Genomic DNA, 13,796 nt, shown 5'->3' with positions numbered 1-13,796 from the left:
TATGTATTTTTGATGGTGTGTTCATATGTGCCTCTTCACATGTTAGTGTTCTATGTCTTAGTGCAATGGAGTATGTTGTGGATGTCAGGGTGTGTGCTATATGTACTGCCATGCATGTGGAGTGTCAGTATGTGTGCAGGTTGGCATTTCTGTGCACCAGTGATTTTCAGGCCTAGAGCAGCAAAGAATGTGTGCTACCTGTGTGTGTTCAATTCCTGGAAACTGGGATTCATCTGGGGCTATCAATGCTTGTGTGCCTGAGTGTGTTGATTTGCAAGCCATTGTCTCTATTTTGACATGTGCTACATGTTACTATGTGTCTGGGTGCATGCTGGCATATCTGTGGGTGTAGGAATCCAAAAGAATTTACTGTCTGTCATGATGCTTATCTTTGTGTTTGTCCATTTTTTTGTGCACTCTTGTATGTTACTGCATGTAACTGAGTTACTAAATATCTTGAGTTGTTAACAGGAATACATCTATCTTTTTTTGGCCAGTCTAGGGGTTTGAACTCAGGGCCTGGACACTGTCCCTGAGGTTCTTTTGTTCAAGGATAGCACTCTACTACTTGAGCCACAGGGCTATTTCTGGCTTTTTCTAAGTATGTGGTACTGAGAAGTTAAACCCAGAGCTTCATGCATGCTAGGTGAGCACTCTACCACTAAGCCACATTCCCAGCCAAATACACCCATCTTTGATGTGTGTGTGGATGAAGCTCTTGGGGCTCTCACCTGCCTTTGGGTCCTCTATGAGCTGCAGTAGGTCGCCTGGACGCCCATCCACTGTAAAGCATATCTTGTCTTCTGAGTGTGGGATGTGGATCACAAAATGGGGATCTCCATCCACTGTAAGGCAGGAGATGTAACTCTTGAAGTATGTCCTTTGAATGAATAGCAGGGAGAAGAGGGAAGAGAAAGGAGGGGAAGGCCATGCCTATTTCAGGAGGGAGGGAGAGGGGGGGAGAAGGAGGAGGGAGGGAGGGAGGGAGGGAGGGAGGGAGGGAGGGAGGGAGAGGAGGGAGAGAGGGAGGGAGAGGAGGCAGAGGAAGAAGGAGAGGGAGAGGGAGAGGGAGAGAGAAAGGGAAGAGCAAAGGAAGAGCTCAGTCCCTGTACTCAGGCAGGAGGGTCCTGGAGATGGCTGGCTTACCGGAAGATGAGAAGGTAAAGATGCTTGGCAATGTGCCTGCAAAGGAGAGAGGGCTTGTGTTGTTGAGGGACTGATCTAACACATTCCTAGCAACCCTGGGATCTTTGAGTCACCTCATTCCAGGCAAGGTCCAAATTCTTGAATTCAGTATTTAAGGCTTTTCTGGAATTTAGCTCTACTTTTCAATCTTTTCTTTTTTTCATTCCAGTACTGGAGCTTGAACTCAGGGCCTCATGCTCTTGCTTGGCTTTTTTTGCTTAAGGCTGGCCCTCAACTACTTGAACCATACCTCTACTTCTTCAGTCATTCCTATATGCTCCAACCCAGTGGAACTGACTGATTTTGGCTTTTTGAGATACTATGTAGCCCGAGCTGGCTTTGAACTTGCAGCCTTCTTGTCACAGCTTCCAGAATGTTGGGATTATTGGCATGAACTACCATGCCAGGCTCTTGCCCTCTTTTGCTAGTGACCCTTTGTTGCTGTTTTTCCTGCCATCTGGAGTGTGTTCCTTTCCTCTAGCAAGGATCAATTTCTAACTCTCCTTAAAGGCCAGCTTAATTAGTGGATCTATCAAAAAAGTGACTTTGCCAGGCATCAGTGGCTCATATGTATAGTCCTAGCTACTCAGGAGGTTGAGATCTGAGGATCATGGTTCAAAGTCAGCCAGGGTAGAGGACTTTTTTGCTCACCTTTTGCTAGCTCCACAATACTTTCCTGTGATTCTATGCTGCCTTCACCTACTCCCAGAGTTTCCTCAGAATCATCACCCCCATGTGGACTTCCTGTTAATTACAAAAAAAAAATGAATAAGTGGAATTGTTCACCCTCTATGGCAAAGATGCCTTGTACCCTCCAAAGGGCCTACCTGGCTTCTAAAGTGACTTACCTCTCTCTGGGACTGGGACCTTATGCTCATCCCAGACTCTTAGTCTCTGACTCATTCAGGTAGTCATTCAGGCATTGCTTAAGCACCAGGATATAGTGATAAAAAATGCAGACATTTTCTCTTTTTTGATGTGTGCCAGTACTAGGGCTTGAATTCAAGACCTTACACTTTTTCTTGTTAGTTTTCACTCAAGGCTGGCGCTCTGCTCTACCACTTCAGCCAACCCTCCACTTTCCTCTTCTTCTCACTTTTTACTTGTTAATTGGAGAATATTCTCACAGAATTTTCTGCCTGAGCTAGTTTTGAACTTCAGTCCTCAGATCTCAGCTTCCTGAGTAGCTAGGATTATAGGTATCAACCACTAGCACTCAGATAGTTTCTCACCTGGTAAAGCTCATAGGTCAGTGAAGAAGTCAGGCATTCATAATTACCAATGATGATAAATGCTGTAAAAAAAAAACTAGTAGACAGACTAAAGAAGTAATAGAGGTCTAAAGTGGCCTTCAAGGGAGAGTAGGGAAGGAGATCTGACCTAAAGCACAGGCTGGAGTTCTAGGGGCAAAGAAAGAGATGAAGGTGCTAGGAAGAGGCAGGACAAGGCAGGCAAGGCAATTGATTATCAAGCAGAGAGAGTAGATTGAAAGATGTCCCTGAATGAACATCAAGGAATGACCAATGGGAAGAATAGTAGAGAGATTAGAGGTGCTGGGGTTCAGAAAATGGATCAAGGGTGGAAGATTAGACAAGAATGGTATAGGAGTATCTCATTCAGGGCCTTACAGGGTGATGAAAAGGACTTTAGACAGGTATGATGGGAAATCCTTGAGGGAGATTAAGTAGGTAAGGGACAATGAGTGGTTTATGCTTTTAAAAGACATCTTTTAGAGCTGGGCACTGGTGGCTCCAAATCCCAGCTACGCAGAAGGCAGAGATTTGAGGATTTCAGTTCAAAGCCAGCACAGGTAGGAAAGTCCATGAGACTCGTATCTCCAATTAGTTAGCATAAAGCCAGAAGTGGAGGTGTGGCCCAAGTGGTAGATTACCAGCTTTGGGGGAAAAAGCTAAGGGACATTGCCTAGGCATTGAGTTCAAATCCAGGCACTGAGTTCAAGCCCTGGCACTGGCGCGCGCGCGCGCGCGCGCGCGCACACACACACACACACACACACACACACACACACACACACACACACCTTTTGGCTATAGAGAGAAAACAGCTTGCAGCAGGACAGGAGAACAAATGGAGACACTAGTGAGGAGTGTGGAACAGTTTCATGGATGAGATGCAATGGTGCTCTGCACCCTCACTTGTTCCCTAAGGAAGGCAGAATAGTGGAGTGGTGAAGTAGATTTACTTTGAGACCAGATTGTATGGGTTCAAATCTCTAAGTAGCCATGTGACATAGTAGAAGTTATTTTACTTCTCTGTGTTTTAGTTATAAATGCATATATCAATAGTTTTCTTATGGAGTTTGAATAAAAGATTATGAATACATGATATAGAAAAGTACTAACTATAGGAAGAGTTCAAAACTGTTATTTCATGATCTTTATGACATTTGAATGTAATTACAAAAGATCAGAAGAAATAAAAATAATAAAGGGGGGCTAGGAATGTGGCTTAGTGGTAGAGTGCTTGTCTAGGATGCATGAAGTCCTGGGTCCAACCCCTCTGTACAGTATCTTTACAATTAAAAAAAAATATATATATATATATATATATATATATATATATATATGAAGCCAGAAGTGGTGCCCTGGCTCAAGTGGTAGAGCACTGGGACAGTGCCCAGGCCCTGAGTTCAAGCCCCAGGACTGGCAATAATAATAATAAATATAAAAATAAAGGTAATTACCATTATCTTTCAAATTTTTCACCTCTCTCATAGTAAGCAGGGCTGTTCAGAGAGCACAGAAAAACCAATCCAAGCTTCCTTGGCCAGTGATACTGTAATTTACACACCCAAGTTCCTCCCCTGCTTGGGAATCATCAGCATCATGTCCAACAAAGCAAATGGCAACACTATTGTCTGACCTGTTTATTTCTGTTCAGCCTTCCCAGTCTTATCTCCCAAGGCCTCTGATTCTGCACCTAGCTACTGAGATCCAGAGATGTTAAGCAACTAATCCACAGTCCCAAAACAAACAAGAAAGGACGAGCATATCTGCACAGGCTTTTAGACTCCCAGCACCTGGTGTTCTTCATTCAGAACTCCTCACCATGGCTTGTCCCTTTGCCTGTGGTACTCACCATTTTTATCAGGAGTGAGGAAGGTATAGAAAGCTGGCGGGTTCAAGGACTCCACAAACTTGGACTCCATCATTGATTCAGACAGCAGCTCTAGCTCTTCTGGGAGATGAAGCAGACTGATGGTTTCAGGGAGAGTACTGGAAGGTAGCAAGATTGGCAGGATTGGGGAGTCTGTCTTTGGGCAGATGACTAAAACTGTTGGGTAGGGCTATTATTGAGAGTCTTGGCACAGATGGCCTCAATACTTGCCTGGTGCTCTGAGGTCCTATCAGCAGGTCTTGTTGATGCCAGAGCCTTCCAGTGGGCAGCAAAGAAGGCAGAGTGGGGGTAAAAGGAGTAGCGAGGGGTTCTCCAAGAACAGAGATGGTCATAGTACTGCTAGAACCTGTGGTGCTTAACACAGTGTTTGAGAATGTGCTAAGGCTCTGAGGAGGGGGAGGCCTGGGTCTGGCAGGTCTAGGAGGTAGCAGCATTTGTGGTGTATGGGGGATTGGGGTTCCAGGCTTAGAAAGTGATAAACTTGTGGGAGTCTGGTGAGGTGGAGTGCTAGGTTTAAGAAGTGGAGGGATTTTAGGGGACTTGGGTAAGAGGATTCCAGGTCTAGGGTGTGGTAGATTTTTGGAGATCTTGGGAGCAGGAACTTTAGGTCTGGTATGTGGTGAAGGTTTAGAGATCTGAAGTGTGGAGGTAGGTCTGGGCTGTGGTGTGTGTTTGGGGAACTGTGATATGAATACCTCAGAATGGGGATGAGCTAGGGCATCTGATTTAGGTTGTGATGTAGTACCGGGCTTGTAATGCTGTTTCATAGTGCCAGCTTTGGGTTGGGTTGGGATGCCAAGATTCAGAGGTGGGATTTGGGTCTTAGAATTCATGGGTGCTACAATAGAAGGATTCTGCTGTGATGGAGCAGTAGGTTTTTGTGGCAACAGAGCAGCAGAATTTGTAGGCATGAGAACAACAGGTTTCATCTTGACAGTTGACTGTGCAAAGGTGCCAGAATCTTGTGCTACAGTTTTGGGCTTTGAGTGTGTTGATGTTGATAGACTACTAGAGCTCTGACCCAATGGCTCCACCTCCTTGGAACTGAGAGTCTTCTTCATAGAGACAGTCGTAGGTAAAGTTGGTTTCACAAGTCTTGATTTGGGGGAGATGTTGAGCACCAGAGTTGGTCGAGCTGGGCCTGTTCCTAGACCATGGCTGTTCTTACATGAGGGTGTGACCGTACCTGGTACATCTTTGATAGATGGCTGCCTTGTGGCCTCCTCTCTGGCCTCCTTGAGGTGCACCATTACCAGTGAGGTCAGAGGTGTGACAAAGTTGTATTCAAGGGATAGGTTGAGAGCTTTGGCAGCCAACAGATTGCGAGTGGTGGTGTCACGGGCTTGGAAGCGTGCCTCCAGCAGCTCTCCAATGGTAACATAGGCCCAGAGGCGGCGGATAAAGCCAGCCACATTGAGGGCAGGCTCTCCTGAGCAACCAAAAGCCTTCTGGCTGTTGTTGGTGGCTTCTTCATTGTGGCGGGCCACCAGCAGCTGACCCTTGGGGCCACGGGCTGCTAGGTGGATGCCTAGCTCCTGCTTGCCTGGCTGCACCTGGCCAGCCACCACGAGTTCTGAGCCACCAAAGTAGTTGGAGAATAGAGCCCAAGGGGAAGACCCCACCAAACCACCTAGGTAGTCCAGACGCACATCTGCCAGCAGAGGCATGGAGATTTCCTCGTAGAGGCCCTCTAGCTGCAAAGCTGCATCTGCGTCCTCATATATTCGTCGGGCTGCTCCTCGATTCTCCAGGGACAGGCGACGAAGCAGAGGGAAATCTGCATCATCCCCAAAGGCCAAGCTGAAAAGGGCTACCCTGTGTCCCAGTGCCTGACGGACATTGGAGAGGATCACACTGGGAGTTGTCACGCCAGCTGTGGGCTCTCCATCTGTCAGGAACATGATAAGAGGTATCCTCCCCACACTAGGGCCCTTTCCAGGCTCCTGGTTACTATGATTCAGTACTGAAGCAGCGGCCAGCAGAGCTGCATTGATGTCAGTCCCTAATTGGAGAGCAGCAGATTGTGAGACCACCTTCTCTGGTCACTCCCCACCCCCACCCCTGCCCTTTTTAGCCTCCTTTGTAGCTAGGATTTACAGGCCAGAGCCATTGGCACCTGGCTAAGTGCTTTAAGGGAGAAGAAGCTCGGGTCCAAAGAGAAATGTGCTCTAAGATACATGGAAAATCAATTATGCTCTTCCCACAAGGACAGAGAATTGGGAAGGAAATCCAGAGGATATAGGGACATGTTTGTGTAAAATATGTAATAGTGAATTGCACACATATTAGAAGCCACACCCACCTCCCAGACTCAGTCACATCTCCTCTTTTCTCAGGCTGTTTGGGGTGCTTATCTTTCCCATTCCTCCACCCACATCCAGGCTTCCCAAGATCTGACAGTGAGGCCCACATGTCCTTGGCTTTTAACAGCTCTCAAACTTAGGACAGTTTTGGACTTGTTTCTTAGTGTGTGTGTGTGTGTGTGTGTGTGTGTGTGTGTGTGTGTGTGTGTGTGTGTGTGTGTGTGTGTCCTTCATCAGATTGGCAGCTATCTAAGGATAGCACCCCTACCTTCTTGCTACAGTGGGAGAAAGGGATGAAATGGCAGGAGGTGGTGGTGGTGGTTGTAGGGACATCAGTGATCGACTGAGAGGAGGTTGATCAAAAGCTAGAATCAGGGCAGCAACTTGATCAAAAGTTTGGAAATAAATATTTAGATTATTAAGGTGTGTGCCAGTGGCTCACACCTTTAATACTACCTACTCAGGAGGCTGAGATGTGAGGATCACGGTTCAAAATCAGCCTGAGGCAGGAAAGTCCCTGAGACTCTTATCTTCAATAAACTACTTAGAAAAAGCTAGAAGTGGTGCTGTGGTTCATGTGGTAGAGAGCTACCCTTGAGCTGAAAAAGTTCAAGGATAGCACCTAGCTCCTGAGTTCAAGCCCCAGGAATAGTGTACACACACACACACACACAACAAACACACACATATACAATGTAGATTATTGAATTTAAAAGTTTCAGCAAATTCTTTTGTGTTTGCTTTTGTGGGTATGTCTTTGTGTGTGCCAGTAGTGAGGCTTGATCTCAGGGCTTTGTATTCTTAGAAGTTTACTTTTCTCTAGTCAAGGTTGGAACTCTACCACTTGAGCCATATCTCTACTAGCTTTTTGCTAGTAAATATGAGATGAGTCTCTTCATATTTGTCTTACCCTGCTGGCTTCAAACCATCATCCTCAGATCTTAGCCAGTTTGTAGCTAGGATTTACAGACCAGAGCCACTGGTACCCAGCTAAGTGCTTTAAGGAAGAGGAAACTCAGGCCCAAAGAGAAATGTGCTCTAATATACAAGGAGAATCAATCATGCTCTTCCCACAGGACAAAGAATTGGGAAGGAAATCCAGAGGATATAGGGACATGTTTGTGTAAAATCTGTAATAGTGACATTTCTGGCCAGGTGAGAAGTGAGGAGGCTGGGGGAAATGAAGAAAAGATTCTGGGAACTTCCCCCAATTCCCCATACCCTGCCCATATGGTTAACACTTACAACCATCTGCTTCCATGTGACTCAGGTGGTCTTTGGCACTGTGAATATTCTGGGTAGTGGCCTGGATAGAGCCTCCGGCTTTCCAGACATTAACTGTGTCAGAAAAGGAGATGATGTTGAAGTAATCATTGGCTCGCAGTTCGCTGAGGATCACATTCATGGCTTTTTTAGTCTGTGGGGGAATTGATGAGGTAAAGAAGATGAGACAAGACTTGAGGTCTATGAGTTTGAAAAGCTCCTTCCATTCAAAGCACTAAGGTCTGTTTGATGGCTTTAAGACTATCTAACTCCATCATTCTGAGTCTAGAATAGCAAATCCAAATACCCTGGATTTCTTTGGTCCAAAGACTAAAACTACACCATTCAACATGGCAGCCACTAGTCGCATGTAGCTATTTAAATTGAAATGTAAATTAGTGAAAGAAAAATTTGAAAATTCTCTTCTTCACATTTAAGTGTTCAATAGTATGAGGTCAGTGGCTGCTGTAGTAGATGGCACATAATTTGAGAACATTGTAATCATCAAGGAAATTCTAGTAGAATGTTTGAAATTCTTTCAAAATAAACAGAAGAATAGAGGTGTGGTTTCAAATGCCTGTAATCCCAGCATTCAGGAGGCTGAGGCTACAGTACCAGGAGTTTAGGCCAGACTGGATTATATATTGAAACTGTTTCAAAAATAACAAAACAATAAGACATCGGTAGCTCATGTCTGTAACACTAGCTAGTCAGGAGGCTGAGATATGAGGATCAATGCTTAAAACCAGCTAAGGCAAGAAAGTCCAATGAGACTCATCTCTAATAAGCCACCAGAAAGCCAGAAGTTGGAACTATGGCTCAAGTGGCAAAACACTAGCCTTGAGCACAAAAAGCTCAAGGACAGGGCCCAGGCTCTGGCAACAAAAAGGGTTAGGAGAAAAAATTAAGTGTAATCCATTTAATTGTGAGTATGTGTGTGTGTGTGTGTGTGTGTGTGTGTGTGTGTGTGTGTGTGTGTGTGTGCAAGACTGAGTTTTGTGACTGTGAGATAGAACATTATTGTAAAAAAGTAACCTCTGGGGCTGGGAAGGTGGCTCAGTGGTAGAGCGCTTGCTTTGCATGCATGAGGCCCTGGGTTCGATTCCTCAGCACCACATAAGCAAAAAGAAAAAAGCCAGAAGTGGTGCTGTGGCTCAAGTGGTAGAGCGCTAGCCTTGAGCTGAAAAGCTGAGGGACAGCGCCCAGGCCCAGAGTTCCACGATTGGACCCCCCCCCAAAAAAAGTAACAAAGCTGAAGCAGATTAATAAAAAACTTCTTAAATATGAAAGCAAATAGAAAGTTGTACTAAAGATGGGTGTGATGGCACCCACCTGTAAGTAATTCTAGCATAGGGGAGGCTGAAGCAGAAGGATCATGAGTTGTAGGTCAGCCTGGGCTACCATGTCTCAAAACAGAAAAAAAGAAAGAGGAAAGTTCTTCTGTACAGAAGTAGTCTATGTCTATGTTTATTTGAACTAAAGAGTGCTGTGTTTTACGGGTCCAGACCCAATTGCTTAGGATTCAAGAATTTCAAGACCTTAAAGTTTGAGTGTCTTATGATTCCAGGTCTCTATAGCTGCCTCACAATAACTTGGCATGCCTTGGTTCTCCTCTAACTTACTTTTTATCCTCATATTGTTTCTTCCAGGAGAATATTCTCACCAGCTCTCAGATAACCAAGATTCCACTTTACCTCTACAACTTCAATCTTGTGCCATTTTAATATAATACTCTCTCACTTTAAAAATATGTATCTTCATGGGGTTGGAGACATGGCTCAGGTAGTCAAACATTTATCTCTGACTACCTTCAGCTCTCTCTCTCTCTCTGTATATATAGATATATATCTAGAGAAAGAGAGATATAGTTATATCTATATATAGATACATAGATATATAGATAGAGCTAGATATATAACTATATCTATTATGATCTCTCTCTCTCTCTCTCTCTCTCTCTCTCTCTCTCTCTCTCTCTCTCTCTCTCTCTCTCTCTCTCTCTCTCTCTCTCTCTCTCTCTCTCTCTCATCTATCTCTTCCTTGAGTTTCCTATCCTCATCCTTCTCACCCAGACATCCCTTGTCCCAGACTGTTTGCTAACTGTCTTGTGTGGAATATTTTCACTATGTGGTCACATATCAAGGCCTCTGAGAACAGGACTTAGAATAAGTCTTCTTCCTATCTTCCTTCTCCATGACACTGCTTAGAATAGGGAATCAGGTTTGTAAATTCTAGTATTAGGTAGAATTTATGGAACACTTGCTATGTTCCAAATACTGTATTAAATACTTTAGATGTATCAGCACAATTAATCCTTACAGAAACACAACAAAGAAGTCACTAATATCCTTATTTATAGGCAATAAAACAGGGTCTCACAAAGGTGGTGTAACGTGCTCAGATTCACATAGCTGACAGATAATAAATTAGAGACTAAAATCCAGAGACTAAAATTTAAAACGTTTTAAATCTAGTGATAGTTATAAGTACAGTGTTTTACTTTCAGTCCTTTTGAAAGGTATGAATTTCAGAGACTGTAGGACATTTGAAACTCACTTTCTCTATACCTTTCTCTATACCTTAAATTGGTAAGCAATGCCTGAATGCTTCGAAGGTGATCTGAGTCTTTCTTGTCGTAGGAAAAATCTATCCTGGAATTGGGAGCTGTGTACCATACTCTTATTTCCATTGAGAGGTCTGAGACTTAAGAGAATGGTTTTTCCTTAGAGCAGAAGTACAAAAGTGGGAGCCATGGGAGTCTACAAGTCAGACACGATGTCAAGATGTCAACCAGGGATACATTATGGTTTTAGAACTATGTGGTTTAATTTTTTAAAATTTCCAATTGCTTTTAAAATTTCCAAGCTATCTTTATGTTACTGATTTCTAGTTTGATTCTACTTAGTCTGAGAGTACACTTTGCATGACTTACACTGTTTTAGATTTGTTAAGGTGCACTGATGGTTAATCTGATTGATTAGATTGAGAGACAACTAGGAGATTAGTAAAACACGTCTCTGAGTGTGTCTGTGAGGTGCTATCAGAATAGATTAGCACTGAGTAGACTGTTGAGTACAAGTGGCTCAGGCCTGTAATCCTTTACCACTCAGGAGGTTGAGAGCTGAGGATTGCAGTTAAAGTAAGCCTGGGCAGGAAAGTCTATGAAACTCTTATATTCAATTAACCATCAAAAAGCTAGAAGTAGAGCTGTGGCTCATGTAGTAGATCTTTAGCCTCAAGCAGAATAGTCAAGCTATAGCACAAGAACTGGAGTTCAGGTGGCAGTACTGTCACACTAGTTTACTAAAACAATATTTTAGTAGACTATTGACAGGTTGTGAAGCTGTGGAAGGTGGGGCTTCACTGGAGGAAGTCACTGGGATGGACTCATGAAGGGTACAACTTGTCCTTGGGCCCCTCTATCTTCTCTTTGCTTCCGGGATGTCATGAGGTATGTAAGTCTCCTGCATTATGTTCTTCCTCTATGATATTTCTAATTTGCCACAGGCCTAAAAACAGTGGAGCCACCTGACCATCGTCTGAAACCTCTAAAACTGTGACTCAGAATATATCCTTCCTCGTTTTTCAATTGTTTAAGTACTTGTCAGAGTGATGAAAAACTTGCACAGGTGTAGATTGTGATCCCCAATGCAGTCTGTTGGTAAATGTTCTAGGTGGGCTTGAGAAGAATGTGTATGCTGTTGTTGACAGGCGAAGCATTCTACAAATGTCAATTCAGTCCTGGTGGTTGAAGGATATATTTAGGTCAACTATGTATTACTGATTATCTGCCGATAGGATCTGCCAACAGAGCTACTTTCATTTGTTGCCATTATTTACTGGTAGAGGGATACTGAAGTCTCCAGTTATAATCTTGGGTTTGTGTATGTCTCCTTTCCATTCTACCAATTTTTACCTCAGGAATTTTGGTATTGTTATTAAGTGCATACAGATGAAGGTTTATTATGTCTTTCTGGAGAACTGAACTCTCTGACAAAATATTGTGAATGTGATTTCTAATAATTTCCTTCCATGAAGTATATTTTATCAAAAATACCCCCTTAAGCTTTGTTTTGATTTGGGTTTACATGGTATAATATTCAGTAAACCTCTATGTTTATTCTATCTTGTCTTTATATTTATATATGTGTATATTATATATAACTTACATTATATGTATATTTCATAGACACAACATATGAATGGGGTTTATTTTATTACTTTTTAAATAGTATTAATTAATTAATTTATTTATTTATTGTGCCAGTAATGGGGCTTTGGACCTTGCACTCACACTTGACTTTTTTGCTTAAGGCTGATGCTCTGCTACTTGAGCCTCCTGATGTTTGTATTATTATCAGTGCTAAAACTGTCTTTTAATTGGCATATCAAAGACAGTCACGTTTAAAATGATTACTGATATTGATGGATCAATATTTTTAATATTTAAAACTACTTGTTGCTCTTATTTTTTTATTTCCACTCCCTTTCTGAATTCTCTAAGTTTAATTGAGCATTTCATATGACTACATGGTTTCTTATCTCAGCGTGTCCACTATGCTTAGAGAAAAACATTTAGTGATTCAAATCAAGTTTACAATGTGGGTTTACAACGTGTCCAAGTCTGCTTTAAAATACCACTTGATTCACGGGGTGAATATATTATAAAAGCATATTTTCCCCTCTCCTCTCTTAAAACACCATTCTCGTGAATTGAATTTATTCCTAAACTATGTTTGCTGAAAACATCATTACTATCTTTAGGAATTATGTCACATAAGATAACAAAAATCTAATTTTTGTTTTAGATTCAATTATTCAGTTTCTAAAAGTTTCATTAAATTATATATATATATATATATATATATATATATACATGTACTTGATAAGCAGGTAATTATACCTGCTTGCTGAAGAACTAATAATATTTATTGGAAATATAGCTACTGGTGATAATTCCCTCTATTTTTGTCTTAAACTTCACTCAGCTGTATCTTCCACATACCGTGGAGGAGCTAGGCTGGCATAGTGTTAAAGACTAGGGGAGAGAAAGCATTCTGCAGTTCTGAGGCTGGGGCTCAGGCCCTCATCCAGCTAGTGTTCCTGTGAGATGAGCTATACCAGGGATCCTGACCCCTACACACCTGAGTAAGTTGGAAAGACTGCAAAGGGCTTGAGTCGGATCTGGCCCTCCCATTGCACTCAAGCTCATTTGAGACACTTCCTGTGAGACCACACGTTGGTTGAGTCATAAAAAAAGCTTAGTTAGCCTAAGCTCTCCAGGGCTGAGAGCATTCTGAATGGAAACGCAGCTTCTAGAACTCCATGACTGACACACAAGGGGCAGGGAAACTAGTGATTCAAGGCTCAGGGATAGGAGTGTTGCAAGGAGAAAATACATGGCCCCAGAACTGCAGGAGTTCAAATGCTACAATTTCAGCATCCTAAAATATCAGGGCTTCAGATTAAGAAATACAATGAACATAAACCCTAGGGGATAGGGCATCCAGAAGAATCAGTCATCATTCCTAAAGGTCACATTGGATTAGCATTCTATGATCACAGGGCTCTCTGTCTTGAAGGTTCAATGAACTTGAGACACATCAAGCCCTGGAAAAGTGGGACTGAAACTCTTAGTGTTTTCAAGCCCCAGAGATCCATGTTTCAATGTTCCTCTGATTCTGTAGCTCCAGGAAGTGTGGCTGCCATGAGGTAGGGCACGAGGTCCCTAGGGAGAGCCCAGTTCATGAGCTCTGAGAGGCTGAGACAGGCTGAGGTCTCTGGTTCATGGTGAGGGAGGGGTCTCTGGTCCCATTCATTGTGCCACCTCTCGGTCTCTGTCTGTCCTTCTCTGTCTCTTTGCTTTGTGGGCCTGGGAATATAACGGCAGGACTTAGGAAGACCCCA

At 43.1% G+C, this 13,796-nt stretch overlaps 1 protein-coding gene across 1 annotated transcript in view; it reads right to left on the bottom strand.

The window, feature by feature from the left end:
* Itih6 (inter-alpha-trypsin inhibitor heavy chain family member 6) overlaps positions 1 to 13,796 on the bottom strand; it is a 35,468-nt gene that overhangs the window by 2,017 nt on the left and 19,655 nt on the right. Inside the window, exons 7-12 of the mRNA XM_070039157.1 lie at positions 7,872 to 8,043; positions 4,534 to 6,325; positions 4,285 to 4,421; positions 1,837 to 1,929; positions 1,147 to 1,182; positions 732 to 845 (exon numbers count right to left, since the gene is read on the bottom strand). Coding sequence (XP_069895258.1) covers positions 732 to 845; positions 1,147 to 1,182; positions 1,837 to 1,929; positions 4,285 to 4,421; positions 4,534 to 6,325; positions 7,872 to 8,043 — 2,344 coding nt within the window. The remainder of the gene's footprint in view (positions 1 to 731; positions 846 to 1,146; positions 1,183 to 1,836; positions 1,930 to 4,284; positions 4,422 to 4,533; positions 6,326 to 7,871; positions 8,044 to 13,796) is intronic.

Source organism: Dipodomys merriami, unplaced genomic scaffold, assembly GCF_024711535.1.
Source record: "Dipodomys merriami isolate MVZ:Mamm:240054 unplaced genomic scaffold, mDipMer1.0.p SCAF_3, whole genome shotgun sequence".
Classification (NCBI taxonomy): domain Eukaryota; kingdom Metazoa; phylum Chordata; class Mammalia; order Rodentia; family Heteromyidae; genus Dipodomys; species Dipodomys merriami.
Note: the sequence above shows the minus strand (reverse complement) of the source record. Positions and strands in the feature narration are given on the sequence as shown.